This window comes from Branchiostoma belcheri, unplaced genomic scaffold, assembly GCF_001625305.1.
Source record: "Branchiostoma belcheri isolate BF01 breed outbred unplaced genomic scaffold, Haploidv18h27 scaffold52, whole genome shotgun sequence".
Classification (NCBI taxonomy): Eukaryota; Metazoa; Chordata; class Leptocardii; order Amphioxiformes; family Branchiostomatidae; genus Branchiostoma; species Branchiostoma belcheri.
The window spans coordinates 621,393-641,236 of NW_017804154.1; the positions used below are offsets into that span (position 1 = coordinate 621,393).

General features: G+C 38.6%; 2 protein-coding genes across 4 annotated transcripts in view; one reads left to right on the forward strand and one right to left on the reverse strand.

Annotated features, from left to right (window-relative positions):
- The window catches only part of LOC109480786 (protein EFR3 homolog B-like), a 76,575-nt gene that overhangs the window by 50,143 nt on the left and 6,588 nt on the right, over nt 1–19,844 (reverse strand). For all 3 annotated transcript variants that reach the window (XM_019783093.1, XM_019783091.1, XM_019783092.1), the window contains 7 exons: nt 19,173–19,323; nt 18,146–18,267; nt 17,600–17,666; nt 16,069–16,142; nt 15,405–15,554; nt 14,906–14,984; nt 14,553–14,688 (listed from right to left, as the gene is read on the reverse strand). In XM_019783093.1, coding sequence (XP_019638652.1) covers nt 14,553–14,688; nt 14,906–14,984; nt 15,405–15,554; nt 16,069–16,142; nt 17,600–17,666; nt 18,146–18,267; nt 19,173–19,323 — 779 coding nt within the window. The remainder of the gene's footprint in view (nt 1–14,552; nt 14,689–14,905; nt 14,985–15,404; nt 15,555–16,068; nt 16,143–17,599; nt 17,667–18,145; nt 18,268–19,172; nt 19,324–19,844) is intronic.
- Nucleotides 7,124–11,261, forward strand: LOC109480788 (macrophage mannose receptor 1-like). The gene is made up of 6 exons (XM_019783095.1): nt 7,124–7,599; nt 8,063–8,207; nt 8,548–8,952; nt 9,262–9,504; nt 10,148–10,324; nt 10,701–11,261. Exons 1-6 carry the CDS (start codon nt 7,366–7,368, stop codon nt 10,955–10,957), a joined length of 1,461 nt encoding a protein of 486 aa, XP_019638654.1. The 5' UTR covers nt 7,124–7,365; the 3' UTR covers nt 10,958–11,261.

Sequence of the window (19,844 nt, forward strand, 5' to 3'; positions counted from 1 at the left end):
GTCATCTAATAAAAGTGCCTTTATTTCTTAGACTAAGTTCTATCCTCATGAAATTTGATAAATGTAGCTGGGATTTCTTCCTTGCATTGATGCATTGGTTCTTACTTCAAAATAGTTTTGTTATTAGAAAAAATACCGAAACTTGTGATTAGCCCACTCGATTGTAACACTTTATCAAAGACTTGTGCTAGCCCTTACTGTTTGAATAATTAAGATATGTTAGGTTTTATTCGACATTAGGTCTTATCCAACATTTCTTTTCATTGTTTGTTACTCTCTGTATTCAGTTTGCCATATTTAGTTTAGTTTGCCGTTCTTCTTCAAATAACTATTCACAAATGACTTAGGTCTTCCTTATTTTGTATCATACGCTATAGTATCTTGAGTTCATGCATTACAATACATATTCTTGTACGTTGAATGATAAATAACTAGTTTAAAAATGACACAATATAATGATCTTCGTGGTAATTTTTAAAAATCATTTACAGTCGTCAGGAGTACTGGATTGGCCTATCTGACAGAAACAGTGAAGATTTCATATGGAGTGATGGCAGTCCATTATCAGGTTGGTTGGTATTAAAACAAGTGCTTTTATAAAAGCTGTCATTTGCCGCCGTTGTGTTTTTGCACAACAAAATCGTATGCAAAAAAATGTTTTTTTTCTTTGAATAAAGTGATGATAAGGCCTTTGATTGAAATCTAGCTATACTATACTATATACACATGTACATTGGGATTGTCACTATTGGTATGTAGATAGTTTAGGAAAAGATAACCAGAATTGATGCTCATTAGGATTTTGAATGTTAAAAAGCAAAACAGACCCCGCTACTGCCATTCATCATCGCTGCCGATTGAGCTATCGGATTGCGTAATTGCCTGACTGCCTAAGCAACATAGTATACATAGCGATCCGAGCAAAATGGTCAGGTCCGAGCAGGATGAACGAATTATGATTAAAGCATGAAAGCCCGAAGTATAAAACGTATTGACATTCCTGAGTAAAAACAATGCAGCAGGCAAATGTAAAAGTGCAAACATAATAGAGAAACATTGAAACTTCCCCAGGACGTTTTATGCAATGACATCTAGCGACATGCGGCGACTTTGCAGGGCCATTGCATGTTCACCCATTGAAGGGTCCATCGAAGGGTCCATCCATGGACAGAATGTTCCCTCTCGCTTCATACGTAAAAAAACGGGTTCATAGTACATAGAACCTTGAGTACATATATGTATACATACACGCATGAAGACTGCCAAGCTTACAAAAGCATTTATATTTAACAAAAGAATTATTTCTGCACAGCTCATTCATAGGGTTTTTATCGGCAGGGTGCACTACGGTACATGTACATCGATTCACTACATGCATTTCAAACCCAATATGAATGCAACAAAATTCACATGACCAAGGAATCTTTGTTTCTATACACATACTCCAATACTGTGAAATAATATTGGTATTGCTATAAAGAGTCATTCAAAACTGAAATCTTTATCGATACATACATCCACATTGTAAAGTTTAATGATGAAAACATTTCCACTTAACAGCTACGGGTCAAAACATAGCAGTTCGAGGGTAAGAAATTCTTTTCTCTATCTATCATTAGGTTTTTCGTCCTGGCGACCTGGAGACCCGAACCACTACACACAGCAAGGGTGGCTTCAGCTTTGGAATAGGGAAGAAGAGGACTGTGTCTCTATGAACCCATTGTGGCAAGACAAGTCTTGTAATGACGAGCATCCCTTCATCTGTCAGAAGGGTAGGTCCTCCTTTCACAACAATCACTCAACAAGTTCATGTAATAATGAAGGAAGCCTGATTGCAGTCAGAGGCTGTTTCAACAAATTTGACCTGCAGAACACAGTCACTGTCCAATATCATCGTCACCATTTCATAACTAATTCTTCCTCAGGGAAACTATTTCTTTTTAAGCCTGTAAGTTACTCAGTAGATAAATATTTGAAAATATTTCAATTACAAAATGGGACATTTCCATTGGCAGAAGCACATTGTGTTGTATCCAATTTTGCAACAAAATGGTTAAATCTGACTGTGCAGCAATTCCTTTTCTTTTTTAACTGTACCTTGGATTTGTTGGCCACTCTTAATCTAATTCATAATCTAAAGGCTCTTTATCCCTGGAAATGCTGTGTCTTAAAATGAAAGGAAAATTAAATAGACCACACTTAGAAGACCTGCTGCATTTTCAGTACCATGGACAGAACAGTCCATGTTTTTAAAGTTTTCCTTTAAAACATGTCATATTCACTCCTCTGTTCATAATCAGTAAGGGCAAGAACATTGGATAGATAAGTCAAGTACAATGTACATTTTGTACCCCCCCCCTTTGTATATTTGACTGTGCGATATTGTCCATCTTCTTTTTAGCTGCTGATATACAAGTAAGAAAGAAGGTAAAGAAGCCGGATCTGGACACTCTTCTCAGCATCATTCAGCAGCAGGAAGACAAACTAGTCACTCAGCAGGAGACCATGCAGGAACTGACACTCACCATCAACCAAACTGAGCAGGAACTGGACACTGCACATCATGACATGGCCGTACAGAACCAGCTGGTTCAGCAACTCGTGGCAAATATCTCCACACAGGTATGCATCTTACTTCTCAACACTTAAGGAGTAGAATCCTGCTTAAGTGATGATTGTATTACAAATTCTTGAAATTAATGATCATACAAACATTAATACAATGTAATACCACAGCAGTTTCACCTATTATGCACCACTAAATCTACCTCATGCAAAACAGGTTTAAATTTTATAGTTTACATGTATTTTGTAATTGCAAATATCATCTGCTACCAGAGGGAAGATTTCTTAGATGTTATTGCTGGTGGACAAATGGAGAAAGAGGAAATAGCAGCCCAGTGCAGCAACACCATTGCTAACCTCACCTCCATCCTGGAGCTGCTCTCTCTCCCAGACACAACCACTACACAACAACCAAAACCAACTGGTTCTCCAAGTAAGGAGCCATTTTGTCATCAATGTTTCTGATATGAAGAGCCAATGAGTACGATTTTGAGTGAAAGCTGTGCATGTGTCCTACAAAATTCTGTTTTTTTTATCTTGATCCTTGTCAACAGTTGTGTCTGAAATAAAGCCTGCCTGAAATTTCTAATAGACTAAGTACACCATCAAAATTGTAGAAAAACCTATGACCCATGTTGCATAATTATGAATTAACTATTAGCTCTATCTTGCATGATCCTGACAAATTCATGATCAGGTGACTGCCATTCCATACATGTCATTCTGCTAAATGTACAAATGTAATAAAATCTCTAACATTGTTGTGTACCCCAGCTAAGGAGACAGTTCAGCTTGCCTGCTCTCCTGGATACCTGAAGTTTGGTGCCAAGTGCTACAAACTTGGCAAAGGACAAAGGATTTACAACGTCAGTATTGTTTACATTCTGCTTATTTGTGTTAAACTTTATAGGGGGTTTAAAAACAACAGAAACAGAGTGACTATCATAGGCTTTCCAAGAAAAGCAATATTATCATAATTTACTGAATGCACTGCAAGCTCTAATTAAGTAAACCTATCCATGGCCAGAACCTATAATGCAAGGAACAAACAAGTTTACAATAGCATGCATATAGTACAATGGTTAACCCCTGGACCAAGAGGTTAGGATTGTGAATCTTGTAGCTCACCTCAGTTACAAACATCTGGAAAGGGTTGCAGTTCTTAGGAAATAATCATGGTCCACTGCTCAATACTTGTCAAAAAGAGCTAGGGGAAGTTTACCGGACAGTACAAGAAACCTGTTAATAAAATTATTTTTATTAGCTTCTTTCTTCTCTGTTATGACCAGTTGAAGATAAGTTCACAGTGAATTAACTGATTTGAGATCACTTTCACCAATGTTTATCTTTCACACACACAGAGAGCGTATTCTCAGTGCCAGGGAGATGGAGGTGAACTACTGACATGGAAAGACGGCCATGGCTCCCTAGGGGAGCTGGTTGACAGACTGCAGACTCAGAATGGTACATTATAAAACAATCAAACCTCTAAGATGTATAAAGTCAATGCCGGCATCAATCGGCATCTTCTTTAATAAATGGTTTCTTTCCACCACCAGGACTTCTGCATGTAGCTAGAACTTTGCAGTTGCCTTAAACCAATGATTAGCTAGGAGTGTTACAACCCAGGATATCGATTGTTTACATTAGCACATGATAGAAAAAAAAGGGAAAAAAACTAGAAAACTCTCAAAAACACAGTTTTTCAAGGTGGCAGATATATGTGAACCAGTGGATAGATGTGAAAGAATGTTAACGTATTATAGAAATGACTTATTCTTCAATCCATGCTTTTTCTTCACCAGGTGCACCACTATTCAACCAAATTTGGGTGGATAGCACTAAACTTAGGATACATACTGGCAAGACCAGGAGCTGCTGGATACATCGTATCCGAGTTTCCGAAGTTGTGGAGGAAGACTGCAGAGTGAGGAAATACTTTATTTGTAGAAAAGGTAAATCTTTTCCTTTCACCCTCAATCAAACTGATATATAGATAAGACTTCACAGTTGTTTCAACGAAAAGCAAACTGGGGGACAAAATGACAATGGGGAGAGAAAGAGAGGAGCAGAAAGTGGGAGCCAGGGAGAAAGCATGAAATTGAGAGACAAAGATTTGGGTGGTGGCATGCCTAACAATATCAGTTAACATTCATTATAATTATGTTCTGCTTATAACACAAGCCAAATTTTCTTACTTGATGACAAATGCTTAGGTGTAAACAACATTTTCCTGACATCAGATTTTGATTATATGAACAGGTTTTGCCTGTGCTTCATCTAGATACAAGTGTTACAGCAAAAAAAATCATTTTTTCTCTATAAAATGGAATGTTTGTTAATTTTAATTCTATCTGAATTGAACTTAAGTTTGAAACTTTATTTTGGATATTGGTAATCTGTCCAATGTACTACATGTACTACATATATATACAGTGGCATCCCTAAGAGTACATTTTGTATATTTACCACAAGATTAAATACCGGTAACATACTATTTATGGCACTAGCAAAATGTTCAAGGTTACATATTAACAGTTACTGTTTTGTACATATTGATACATTGACAGAGTTGGAAGCTGTTCAAAGTCAGACAACTGAAAGGATCCCTACAGCATCAATGACCAAAACACCCACCACACCAAAGATGCCCACCACGGTACAGACCACTGAAATGCCTCCCAAACCACAGCCAACCGAAAAACTCCCCACAACCAAGGGGACTGAACAGCTTAGCTGCACTGGAGGCTTCCTCCTATTTGAGGGCATGTGCTACAAACCAGTCGACCATGCCTTGCCTAACCAGGTGGGTTCCTTCATCTGGTAAAGGAGACTGTGCATTACTGCATGTTTTTCACTGTCAATGTCACTGAGTTGTAAAGCAAGATTGTTGATGGAACCAACACTGGTACATGTAATTTAACTGAGACACAGCAATTCGACTTTGAATCTAAAGGTTCTGGGTTGAAATTGGCTAGTAGGCCCCAAAGTTGTACACTTACGAAATGTACTTAACATGGTTTCCACACTTAGCTTGGTTAATTTGGGTACCTACATGTGTAGCTTCAAACCATCACTCAAGTGGGAACTTCAAGTTCTGAGTTTGAGGAGAGCCACACCACCACATTTATCAAAAAGAGTAGTGGACATTTCCAGTGTGAATGTATCAAACCTTACACTCTGGTCTGAAGCAGTCTCTACTTACTGTATAAAACTTGTTTCCCATATTCACTCCAGGTTATGCAAAACAAACTTCTCTGCCCACTGTTGCTGTAACTAACAACAAAATTTTCTCCACTACCATAATAACTTTAGGAAGCCAAGTCCTTCTGCCAGAGGGAAGAAGCCCGCTTGATGGAAGCGAGTGATGACCCGGAATGGGGACATGCAATGCATCGAGCCATTCAGCAGTTTCCAGGTCTGTAAATGTTGTTCGTAAGTTACAAGACTTTTTTGGACAAAAGGCACAAGACATGTTGCTTTTCCAACTTGCCTGCACTTTCCACGATCCACTGTCTTTCAAATACAACTTTCTTTGAATTGTACTTCTCTGAAACAGGGACACTTACATGTACATGTACACTTTTCGTGACATTCAAGGTTGACTCTTTACACCTGACAACACTTGTTCATCTTAGTTTTAAGAACATTCAGGCAACCGTTCATATTTTATTTCAGCAGTGCCACATGATGAATGTAATATAGGTTAGACCATTAAATTAGTTAGTTATACATGTAACGTTACATTCCATGACTTTTAATTTTTTCTCTCTAGATATATCTCTACCACAAGACATGTGGGTGGCCCATGTTGACAATGATGGAAGCAGTCCCTACAACCCTGCTGGGAGTTACATGACCGACGACAAAGTGTGTTGGCTGCGCTTCATATATAAACCCCACAGTGAACCATGGAGCTGTGACAGCCTCCATCACTTCATATGTGAAAAAGGTAACCACTCCTGTTGTGCAAAAGATGTAGGCTTTTTATCATGAAAGATTTTTCAAATTTATGACATTTATTAAGAGATTGCACATTCACCATGTTATCTAGACATCAGCAAGCTTGTAAAATTAAATGACTTTAACTTAAACGTAACTATACAAAATATATAAAGCAACAGGTTATAGAATTTTGAAAGAGCTAGGCTTTTCAGGTAGCATCCACTATCTTTCATCAAGTGACTAAGAATGTCTGTAATGTCTGCGTCCTTGGAGAATTTATCCAGTAACTGTTGGCTGTTTTACTTTGTATTACCTGGTACATACCATTTTACCTGGATGTCTAACCTTCAGCAAAGTAAATCTACATGTATTAGAAACATGTGAAAGTAACAAGACAGCTACATGATGATCACAACCAATTTTGCCATTATTTATATCAGAGTGTTGTCTGATTGTTTTCCTACAGATCCAGTGGTGTCTGGTTCACAAACAGAGCCAAAGCAGACAACTCCAGGTAAAAATCTTCTTTGCTGTCTGTGCTACATTGAGAAATACAGTTGGATCCTAAATGTATTTGATATTTAGTAGAATCCATTGTTATCATCCCAAACCTTCTTCATTTGCATGTAGATCCTCTTACCATGCTTTAGTGGTGTCATGTACTTAACAAAATCATTAACTTGCAAATTCCCAAAATTCATTTCTAAAAACTTAGTATGTAGTAAATGTTTAAAAAAAACTGAAGAGTTGTCTTGATACTGAATTCTCCCATTGTTTTATGATGGATGACCGCCTCTTATGGTACATTGACACAACTGAGTGCATACAGGCATGACAGAGTGATGGTTAAAAATAATGTTGATATTGTCCACAGGCAAACCAGAATGTCCTGCTCACAGTAGCTGGACAGACTGTGGATCCGCCTGCCCTGCATCATGTGACATGCTTGGTTCTGACGTCATCTGCACAGCAGTTTGTATCCCTGGCTGCCAATGTGATGATGGGTACGTGCGGGATGGACTGATGAACTGTGTGCCAAAGGAACAATGCTACAATAGTGGCTGCAACCACAATGGCAATCATTATGATGTAAGTTTATCCACAATATTAGTGTTCTTTTGTATCATGAAGACCTCGCAATACAGCATTCTCTTTGTGGGCATAAAAAACATTTACATTTTTGTAACTGAAACTTTTGACAACCTTTTATTAGTACCTTTTTGTATGACTGATATATGGAATAGCTGATATCATCTAGCCTATTTTGTCAAATAGTCCATTAGTAATAATGGCTGCAAAATAAAGGAATTTGATACAACTTATATATAATTAGTTCATTCGTATGGGATTTAGAATCAATTCATTTGCACTGTTACAGTTACGATCAATGAATCCAGCCAAAATGTGTATCTTGCCATCAACATTAAAATTAAAAGTGAATCTTAAAACGTCTAAGATACACTTGTAGCTCTTATAATTATGCATTGGAAATACTAGCATTGCCATTTTCATCTGTCAGTACTCTAACTTCATGCTGATTGTATGGATGTAGGAGGGAGTGACATGGGCTGATCAGGTGTCCCCTGGACATAACTGTGAATGCCTCCAATCAGAAGCGCTCTGCCTTGTCGTTGACTGTAAACCTGGCTACCAGCATGTCATCGGGCCAGAGGGATCCTGGACATGCCAGCAAATCAGTATGTAATGCTTTAACTTTTCTACAGGCTAAGACATTTTTTTGTACCAAATTTGGCCATTGTTTCAAAGCAGAAATTTTTTTCTTCAGAATACATGATTGTACCAGTAATATGTGCTAAGGTGCCATTTATCAAAATTTAATTTGATAACAGTTGTAAGCCTAAGATGCAAAGACAGAATGATACCTGATGCTTCACCTTAATATCCAAATTTCTAATGTCGCAGGTTGATTAAAAGGAAAACAAACTGAAATAGGACCATACTTACATTTTTGTACATGTACATGCCATAGTAATGTATTATGAAATATAAATCCAGCATGTGTCATTTCTTTGTCAGATCTACAGTGCACCTCTGGTTATCAACTGTTCAGAGACGTATGCTACAAGGTATTTGACACTACGCTGGACTACCAAGAGTCGGAAGCTGTGTGTAGAGAAGACGGTGGTATGCTGGCGATGCCGCGGGACCAGGCCATTGACAACTTCCTCATCCAGCTGAGATCATCCGTCAACCCAGACGTTAGGTACTGGATAGGACTGACAGACAGGAGGATGGAAGGAGTATGGACTTGGGCAGATGGACAGCGACTTGGTGCCTACTCCAGTTGGGCACTAGGGGAACCGAATAGCGCGGGTGATGAGGACTGTGCACTTTACGCAGCTCATCCAGACAGTAAGGACAAGTGGAATGATGTGGCCTGCTTCTATCCCTACCGATTCATCTGCCAAAAGCCAGCTATGGGTGAGATAAATCTCTTCATAAACGTAACCGTCCATTAAGTATCCTGTGCTAGAAACAAACAGCCATTATAAAATACTGCTTAAACTTCTTCCTTGTCTTGACCAAGAGAATATTGGATCCTTCAGTATTGGTTAAGGGGAAAATCAAATATCTGAGTGTATAGCTGGTAAAACTGCCCTTCACCAGCTTTGCAAGTAGGCTACCCAGTGGCAGCTGGTTATGTTAATCTGAAGGACCTGCTACACCTAACCTAACTGAGTGTATATTAACTATATATTAATTATCTAACTGTATCACTTGTACTGACAGTTGCACCAGTTGTTACTGAAAAAACAACTATGAAGACACCTGTGCAGCAGCCAGTGTCTTCACCGAACTGCCCCACCAGCTACAGTGAGTTCATGGGGAGGTGCTACAGCCTGTCTACGGTGCTAGCGACCGAGGGGAGAGCTGAACACATCTGTGCAGAGCAGGGAGCCCAGCTGGTGGTGCACGATCAGGATCCCTATTGGCCAGAATTCCTAATGGCTGAGCTGAATGCTCTGAATGGAGGTTTGTACCAGTCCTGCAGTCTATTTCCTTACACTAAAATGGAGGTAAAGGTAAATCAAAGGTAGTCCCATGGCCATTTTGAGGCCATAGGGGCAGAGGGTTGTTAATCCCCTGCACGGTATTGGAAGGAAGAGCCCATCCTTCTCCTTTCCATCCCCTTTTACCTTCCCGACCAAAGTGACCTACCTAATATTTTATACCTGCAAGGAGTGTGGAAGATCAAGTACATGTAAAGCGCCTTACTCAAGGACACAACATCTAGTCAGGAGTAACTGACCTCGACCTTAACCTAGCCACTCTGCCACTGAACAGCCACACTTACCTTATCTAGAGGAACATATCAGATAATAATCTTGATCATTTTTCATTTACAGAATTTATCATAACTGTGGCAATTTACTACCATTTGAAGTTCATTTGTCCAAGTTAGTACAGAAAGTCCAACACAGGGCTTGGAATTAACAAGTTAAATCTATACTCATTATGTACTAAAATCTTTTATTAAGATGAGTAACAAGCTCCACATGTACTAGTACATGCACAGTCACTATTCACAGCATATTGTTAACAGGGGGATAAATCATAGACTTAAGAATGAATTTGTTATATTCTCTCCTTCACTCTGGTGTACATGTGTTTGCAGAGGCAACTACCTTCCAGTACTGGACGAACGAGCCAGACCATTTGAGTCAACTTGACCTGATCCGCCACACCCTCAAGTTTGGCAGCCCTGCCAATGCATGCTGGGTCAGGGACCTGTTCCAGAGAACTCCTGTGGCAGTGAACTGCTCTGCTCCGCACAACTTTATCTGCGAGCAAGGTGAGCAGCTACACATCCCTGCATTTTAAGTCTGACAGAATTTGGACCCATTTGATATAGCAGCCAGCAAAGTCTAAAGATCATACATCTTGCAGAAAAGCTTACATTCAGTGGGGTTGAATACTTGAATACATGTAGTACCTGTACAATACAAATGTATATATCAAGCTGAAGTACAACCTCCAAACTGCCCTACCGTTATGTAGTGCAACTACCAGTATCAGGAATTTATTAATACGATTCTTTAAAGCATATATTCCCAGCAGAAAAGACAAAGTGGTTTCCATCATGATCCAATTTTTCTATAACATTTTTTTAGTTGTGATTTATTGTAACAACGGTCATGATACCTTTTTATTCTCCTTGGCAATAACAGACATGAATACAGCCATAGAAGCCGGTGAACAGGAGCTTACATCTATTGTGGGATACCCATCACCTGAAGTTGCTCCATATGACACCATGAAAGAGCCACGGCTGGATACTGGTGATCCATCTCTGGCAGATCTGATGGAGAGCAACGACAACACAGAAGATCCAGCCCTACTTGAAGATCCCAAGCAAGAGGCAGACCAGGACACTGGTGATTCAATGATGTCACTCATGGACAAGATCAAATACTCAATTGCATAAAATGCCAGAGTTGCCATCAGCTTGATTACCATTTGATTGAAAAAGACCTTGCAACAAATTCTCAAAGACATCTACTCACAGTCACATCACAAATTTGTTCCAAGTTTAGAGATTTTTTCAGTCAATGCATTGACAAAAAATGTCAAAATCTTAAATGAGATGACTAATTATGTGTAAGGTTTTCGGACTATCTATGATGGAAATTTTTTCAGTCTATTAACCGAATCAGAATTTTTTTCAATTATAACAAATTTTGCAAAATTTGCACCACATTTGAGCCAGTAGCTATGGAAAAGTGACACTATTGAACAAGAGTTCCACGATCTCATACCTTCGCCAAATGATGTTAACCCTTGCGGGTGACAAATTATACAATTTTAATCATTGATTTTGTAAATAAGAGCCTCATTTGCATGGATTATATCAGTTGATCATATTCTCCGCCCAATGACAGCCTTATCTTAACAAAAAGGCTATTATAGCACTTCCTCATAAATTATGCAAATGAGGTCATGAATTGAATAAGTTATGTTTATTGCTGTTCACCTTCACTTAACTTCCAAATGTGGCAAGTATGAAATTCGGGGTGCAGCAGTTACAACTATGGAATTATAAGAATTTGCCATTAATTATGCAAATTAGGTCCTCATTTACATAATCTATATCCTCAGATGTTTTTCTCGTTCTCAAGTAGATGTCACAAGTGTTTCATAGTTCTATTATCGAACAAAGCAGATTTATAGAATTTCCTCATTAATTATGCAAATTAAGTCCTGATTTGCATAATTGTTATTTGATTATGTCAAGCATCACTTCAACTACCTACATACCACAAATCACGACAATACGTCAACCGGTTCTTGAGTTATCGCCCTTCAAATTTTTTTCAACAAATGCTCCTGCAGTTCCAGAACAAGGCGCTAGGGGACCCAAACTTATGTCACTTCTTTCCTACCCCAAGAGCTATCTACCAACCAAAATTCGTGACCCTAGCATGTCCAGAACATGAGATATCAAAACCGGAAGTTAAGCTGCAGTACCTAGGAAAGCCGCCAGGCGGCCCAAAATCTAATCATTTCTAGGTCTCATGAAGTCCTACCCACCTACCAAGTTTCATTCCAATCCATCCACTGCTTCTTGAGTTATCTTGGTAAACCACACACACACACACAAACACACCCACACACAGACAAACGCTACTAAAAACATAACCTTCTTGGCGAAGGTAACTATGCTCAATCTCTACTCACTTTTGTAGCCAATTTTTCTCATGATGATTGTTACTTTACAACTATAGCATCCCTACCTCAAAAAACTACCGAAATGACCTTTTAAAACCACACAGGAGATGCAGCTAGCATGCTTGTCCTTGACTTGCTATCACAAAAATATCTGATTCAATAATGAGGTGGCATGTATGTGAGGTTTGGCAACTGCTATGTAGAATGGATATAAATCATGTTCAATGTCTTTTGGCAACTTTAAAATCATTCACTGACAATAAGCTACTGTGCTTTTTAACTGTCTTAACTGAGGTAACATGGATGATGATTGTGGAATTGGAGGTAATCAAGCTGGCAACAAAGTTAATGATTGTATGGATAAGAACTGGGAATGAAAAGTATCTAACTGTCTGAAGGGACTGTCTGAATGAATGTCAAATGCTCCTACTGTAACAACAACTTGGTATGGAGCCTTTTTTTTCTTTTACTTTTTTGTGTGCAGTGAATCTATATATCCAATCACTTTTTTGAATTCGTGTAAAAATGTGTCTATTTTTACAGTTGTTGGGTTTAGGATGTTATGACAGCAGACATCTGAATTCAATGGATTTCAATCCCATGACATGGATGTAAATAAATGGTCATTTTTCAACTGTTTTACCAACTGAATGGATATTGTGTAACACCACATCCTAATGATACTTCTGACCATATGCAAGTTTACAGACAATTGTTGTAAGTTGTCCACATTTTTTCACAGATATTGACGACATGACCGAAACATTGTGACGATACCACTTTTTAGAAAAAATCATGCATGCACAGTTCTTAGAAAACCTTCAAATACAAAATTCAAAACTTTACATTGAAATTCCCAGATATAGTTTCATACTAATACCATCAGTTATTTCAACAGTTCATCTACACTTCAGTTGGAAATATCTAGAATGAAAATTACAGCATACATCTGATCAAGTGCTTCAAGGTAAGGAGTAGGAACAACCCACTTTTTTACAGTATTGTGTAGTTACAATCTCAACCAAAATGCAGAGTAAAAGATTCAAGACCATTCAACATTGAAAACACCAGTTAGCATATATTTGAAAAACAGTGAGTTACTAGCAAACTTTTACCTACCTGATAAGTACACTCAAATATCATCACAATGTTTTGGTCATGACACAGTTTTCACTTTTTTAATGTATCTCACCTTGGTTTGAAATTAAAGCACCTAAAACCAACTGTTGTTTCTGTGTTGTTTTTTTAATTCCAAGTTGACCCTAACAAGCGACCATAATATCTAATCAACTATCATCTAATTCTGAATAAAACTTTTGATACAGTTTGTAACTTTTTAGTAACAATTCCACTGCAAAGTATTTCAGTAAAAAATATAGCATGTAAATGTGATATTTAGATTATACTGTTGGTCAGTCCCTGCCACATCAGGAAGATAAAATAAGGACACTACACACACATATAAGTGAACTTATAGGATCAACCAAGTCAATCCTCAGCAGGCTTTTAAGAGTGATTTTCTGTTGCGGGTACGTAATGTGTCCTTTGACAAGTTATGGTAGCTAATAATAATAATACACATTCTGATTATCTTATTTACCTTTTAGCACAAAAAAGTCTGATTCATTTATAAGGAAATGTAGAAGCACCAAGCAGCTACCTAAATCACAGTTGTATCAAGTTGTGCACATTAAATAAGTGCTGAGTCAATGGATGTCATTAGAACAGGCATAAGTGCAGTTAGATGACTAATGTACACAACATTTTGACATCATAACTTTGAACAATATTCCTGGATCGTAAACAATATACAACATAGACGGATCAAGTACATGTACGTGTACCTGGATAGGGCAAACTTTCCTGATCAGTAAAAGCAAGGAGAAACAGTAAACAGTAAAGGCAAGGAAAAACTCTGTCATTGAACAAACTAACACTGGTGTCATCAAACCTCTAAAATGTACATGCACATGTACCGGTGAGAAGAGTAGGTAAATGTATTTTAAAATCTCAAGCAAAGATCACTATCTTACAATACTTCCCACACATTTCAGAATGTAGGCATAGCACTCAGTTCTATAGCCATTGGACCAATCAGGCCACTACAGTAGCAGTGGTCACTGCAGTAGCAGTAAACACACTCCACTACCAATGGTGGTGTGTCCAACTCCCATACTCTTTGTCAGAGCAGAGCACTGAGCAGAGAAAGCTGTATACCCGGCTGGGGTTTGAACCCCTGACCTCCTGACTGCAAGGCAAACACTAGCACTAAAATGGATCTACACATGTATACAGTCACTCTTCGCAAATGCTTCAGTGTCTGGGTACAAATGTATTTCTAAGAAAACACTAACCTATTGATCCTGCTGCTGCTATCGACACCGTCTCCTTCAGTACCCCAACAATGCTGGCCTTGATACGGGCGGAGTCTCTCGTGTGGTCGTCAAGGTGACTTAGCAGCGACTGGATAGCCACGTGGGAATATTGGGACTACAGGGGTGCAGGAATGACATTACACATTCAAGTTATGTACAAACTGTAAAACAAGTCATGTCATTAGAGGTGCACACTTCAGATATCAGGTGTCCAAGAAATTCTTGAAAAAGCCTTGATGATGCTGCCTTATCATTAATGGCAGTATCATAGAGTAGGTTGAGAGTTGACATCACATACCAGACAGTCTGAGTGTAAAAATTCAATATCTTACCTGCATGGAATACATGATGATCTTGAAACACTTTACTGCAAAGCGATTAGGAACCCACAGCTGGTGGTTGTCAAGGTGACTAAAAGCAAAGGGGAAATGATGAGAAAAATCTAAATGAATCAGATGCAGCTGCACAAAAAGCATGATAGAGTGACTGAGAGTATGGTCACACAATGTGATAATAATCCTAGTAGTTAAATGGTACTTACTGGCATAGCCACCGATACAAAGCTCATCATTACTACATTTCTAACAAAGGCATGATCAATGAAGATTACAGACTGCTGTAGTTAGTACTGTAAATTCATTTACTTTGAGAGTGGGTTTATTTTGCTGTAGGATTTCACTGTGTTTTAAAATTTGAGGTTGAAACAGCTCAGAGTCTGTAGAACAGTAGCCATACAATATCTACAGTGGTATGAAGTTGAGATTGAGAGGTCACTGTTTAAAAGAATCCACTACAAACATTTCCAGTCACTATTTTGCCAAAGTGACTGACCAGAGTGCGGGTTTGAGGACAGACTTGATGCTCCCGAAGGCGGCGCGACAGACCAGGTCCCTGAGACATGTCTCTGCCACCGTGGTGGGACGTGTGGTGTCCTGGTGCTGACTGGCATGCTGCGTGTCATCAGACGGGGAGGGTGACGGGCTGAAAGCAATCCAAGCAGAATTTGTTTTTAATATGTTAACTCAACCTTTGTTACATCTATACATAATGAAAAACAAAGTACAAAACATTATAACACCTTTACACATTGCTAAAAGGGTCATTCCCACAGGATTCCTTAGCTAGGGTTAGCTCCCTTGGACTTTCAGGACAGACATGTTTCATCCAACTGGATTTCCTGTGCTAGGGCCTACTTCTTAAATTTGTGCTTATGACCATTTATTTCTATTTTGAGCTGGTTTATCAAGAGTTCAGCACTGATTAGACAGACAGACATTAGCAATGTATAATCACTGTCTACCTCAAAGCTAATTACTAGATTGCTGTGATGAAACGGTTTTATCACATATATTATGTATGTCACTATAATGGACTTTGCATCAAGGAATTTCTAAATAACTCTTAGGCAACAATTTTCAATTTTCGACATAAATATCAACTTAATACCAAGTTAGTTTTTTCTTAACAAACATTTGTAAAGAAACATCACACCTACCTGTCCTCATCATGCATGTTGTAGAGAAGGGAGGGGACAATCTTGTCCATATGCACCTTATCCCATATATTCACCTAGAGGTAAAACAGTATGCTAAATAAATCTATTACTTAAAGTTAAACAAGCCAAACTTGACTAGAAAATCCTGCCACAAACAAACATTCTAATCTTTAATTGTGGTAATCACAGCTGATATACAGATGTATTTAAAAAAGTATTAAGGACTGCCTACATGTAACGTTACATGTATAGTATCAGGACGCAAGTGAAACTCTTTTCTGTAAATAATCACAAAATGGTAAAAATTGTGGACAATTGGGCAAAAACAAGGACTAAAAAAATATGTAGCTAACCTATATTTTTTCTTAACTCATACACAGACATCTCAGTACCATTGGAAGGTATTTCAGCACCAAAAAGTATTTACAATGCCAGAAAAATATCTAACCAACCTATTGTTTGTTTGTTTGTTTTCGCATAACCGGTAAACCGCCTTCAGGCGTAACACACCAGTTTTGTACATGTGCGCACATGTACAAGCTGCGTAAGACCGGACTGTAAGTTTTGAACCACTCACACCGGGAAGATCCCCTACTCTTTTCGATAAGTGCGGTGGGTTCTTTAACGTGCATGGGGTGTGGCTCTCCCAAACACGGGACCTCCATTTAACGTCCTATCCGAGGGACGTCCCTAACCGAAGCTAGGTACTCATTTTCACCTGAGTGAAGTGAGGAAAGTCGTGTAAAGTGCCTTTCCCAAGGGCACAAGATCGGTGACATGGGCAGGGTTCGAACCCACAACCTCTGGGGTGTGAGCCGAACGCGCTACCGACTGCGCCACACGACCCCACGTATAATCATGGATTCCTTCTCTAAAAAATATAGTACATTTGAAAAATGCTCCTGAATGGCATAGTCATACAGACATCACATTGCCATTGGAAGGCATTTCAGCACCTAAAAGTTACAAAATGTTCCAAAAAAATATCTACAACGTCAGAAATATCTAGGCAACCTAAGGATCCCTTCTCTAAAAAAAATGTAGCACATTTGAAAAACACTTTTGCATGGCATAGTCATACATAGACATTGGAAGGCATTTCAGCACCTACAAGTCAGAAACTGTTCTGAAAAAATATCTACAATGCCAGACAATCTATGGATCCCTTCTCTATAATGTAGCAAATTTGGAAATGCTTCTGCAGGGACTAGTCACACACAGTGCCATTGGAAGGCATTTCAGCACCACTAAATTTAAAAAGTTGCAAAGTTTCCAATGACTAGCCAAATGGACATGATGTTGGAGTTACTGAATGCTGATAAAGCATAACTGCACCTACTGCCTAAATACTGTTACAGTAAATTTGGAAACATTTTGCTACAGAATTGTTCCAACCATGAACTTAAATCACTGTGAAATCCTCCTTTCCCCTCCTACCGCGAAATTAAATCCCCACAACAATAAATCAATTTAGAGTATACTGCTATAGGGATAACAGAACAGCTACTGTAGAACTGAAAGTACTCTGCACCTGTAACTCATCACTAGATGTCTTCTTCACTACCCCCTGCAATCCTCTCAGTCCTGCAACTCGAACTCTGGGAGTGGTGAAAGATAAATCATCACAATCATCAAGAAATATTGATTGCACAAGTTTCAGTTTTCAGTTTCCATGTAAATGTTTCTGTGTCATGTACAAGGAATAAGTCTTGCATAGAATATATTGCAATTCCTAATACATGTATGTTTAATCATATTTCTCTTCGGCTGATTATATTGTTGAAGCTGCAGAATTTTTTCCAATCATCCAAATGGAGGCAAATCCAGTTAGATTCACCGAAAGTACCATGCTTTATTTAATTCCCTTGCCAGGGAACAAGACCAGAAAAACTACATTCATGTTGCTTGATGATTGTGTCATAGGTTTGTGTAATCATGCTTAAATTCTATGATGTATTACTTAGGGTAGCCTGGAATCCAGTCGCTTTAACTGCATAGTACACCAAAGTAAGACGTGTCCAGCTACATGTAACACTACATGAAGCCTGGAGGCCAGTCTTGTTATTATGCAGCTTACTTAATTCTGACATCAGGAGCCTGGTTGTTGTTGTGAGCCATGGCACTGAACTTGGACACAAAGAAGTCATAGCGGCGATGGTATGATGGCGTGTCCTCCTCTATGTTGGTGAACTTCACAAACTAGAAAAGGACAAATAGGGGAAAGGATTGGGTAAGGCAATAATTTGACAATGAAAAATATTGCTTTTTGCAAGGCCTCCATTGTGTACAATGGTAAAGTGAAATAAACAGATTACTTTGCCATTGGAAGGCATGTCAGTACCCCAAAATATCTAAATTATTAATCTACTCCTCTTATTTTGTATAAAACAATAATTGTAACATTATATCACTTTTGAGTGATGTCAGATACATAAATGCCCATGCCTTCCCAAACAGAAAAAAAAAGGTAACAATATCCCAGATGCTGATTGATTACTTGATGAGCCGGTGGATTTGTACAGCCTGCCACAGCCTGAAATATTCATCCCCCAGTGGGAGTGGCAGTGACAAGGATAAACTCAAGGGCACCAGGGTTGCACTGCCCCATGCTATGCAGATGTGAATAGGTTTCCCATCAAGGCATTCATTTAACAATAGATTAAATCCAATTTGCTTCACTGCCACTTGGTTATTAAGCACTGACTCTAATATGTGTTTTATGATGATAATAATATGACAAAGACAGAATAAATTAGTTTCTACTTCCTTCTGTTGTGTGTGTTTTTCAGGAGAAGGGGGGCTTGGGGCATCACTTTATTCCAGTACTGTTTTTATGTTTGCTGGAAAATGTTACAGATGTGAACCATCTACTGTAATTATCAATATAAATTGTGAAACTTGCAAGAGGCTCTGAGTTCACTATGTGATGGCTTTTCAGCACCAAGGACACGCAATGCCAAAACATGGGAAGATTTGAGATAAAGAAGTTCAAGAGGACTTCTACACAGAACTTTTTCAACTTTAGCTTCAACTGTAAGGATTCATGTCTTATGCTGTGAAATTTTCACACATGTACGGTTTATTCAAATAATTTGAAGGCTTACAGAAGTGGAGCCAAGAATCTGCAAATCAGGATCCCGGGATTCCAGCAGTTTCGACACCATCTTCAGGAAGCTCTCTACAAACAGGTTGATACTTTGTGCATGGCAGGCCAGCAGCAGTTGGTCTAGTGCCTCCATTGCTATCACCACATACCTGCAAATAGAACGGCAATAAATGAACAAGGTTTGCATAAATCCATAATCATGACAGTGAGCCCCATTGACAGAATATCTCTAAGAAAAAACTAATTTTGAGCCCTGTACATGGGTGGTTTCTTAGTTTCAGACAATTTGATAGATGAAAATTACTACAGGCCCTACATTGTATATAATTAACAAGGATAATAATCTCAACATTTATGGGCTGATCAAATTTCCACTCGAGTGTTTAATTAAACCTACATTGTACATGTCTAGATTGATCAATTTTTTTTCATATCAGGCCTCCTGACTCCTGATATACCCACTGTAAGCATCTAGAAACAAGCCTTTAAAAATCTGTGTAATAATCAAATGTCAACTTGTCCCAAATACTGTGTAACCAATAGTCAATGTTCATCTCCCAGTAGATCTCTTAAACTTAGTGAGCATTTCTGAGAAGCCCATGTTGCAACCTGAGTTAGACATGGGAAATAACAATGAGCAATCACCTAAGTCCCAAGATTGTGTTGAGAC

Bases quoted from the DNA above. Each gene is read 5' to 3' on its own strand.
- LOC109480788 (XM_019783095.1), top strand. From the start codon at position 7,366: ATGTTGATATTGTCCACAGGCAAACCAGAATGTCCTGCTCACAGTAGC. The intron at 8,208-8,547 runs GTATGTAATGCT...TTTCTTTGTCAG, and splicing joins CTGGACATGCCAGCAAATCA to ATCTACAGTGCACCTCTGGT. The intron at 10,325-10,700 runs GTGAGCAGCTAC...TGGCAATAACAG, and splicing joins CAACTTTATCTGCGAGCAAG to ACATGAATACAGCCATAGAA.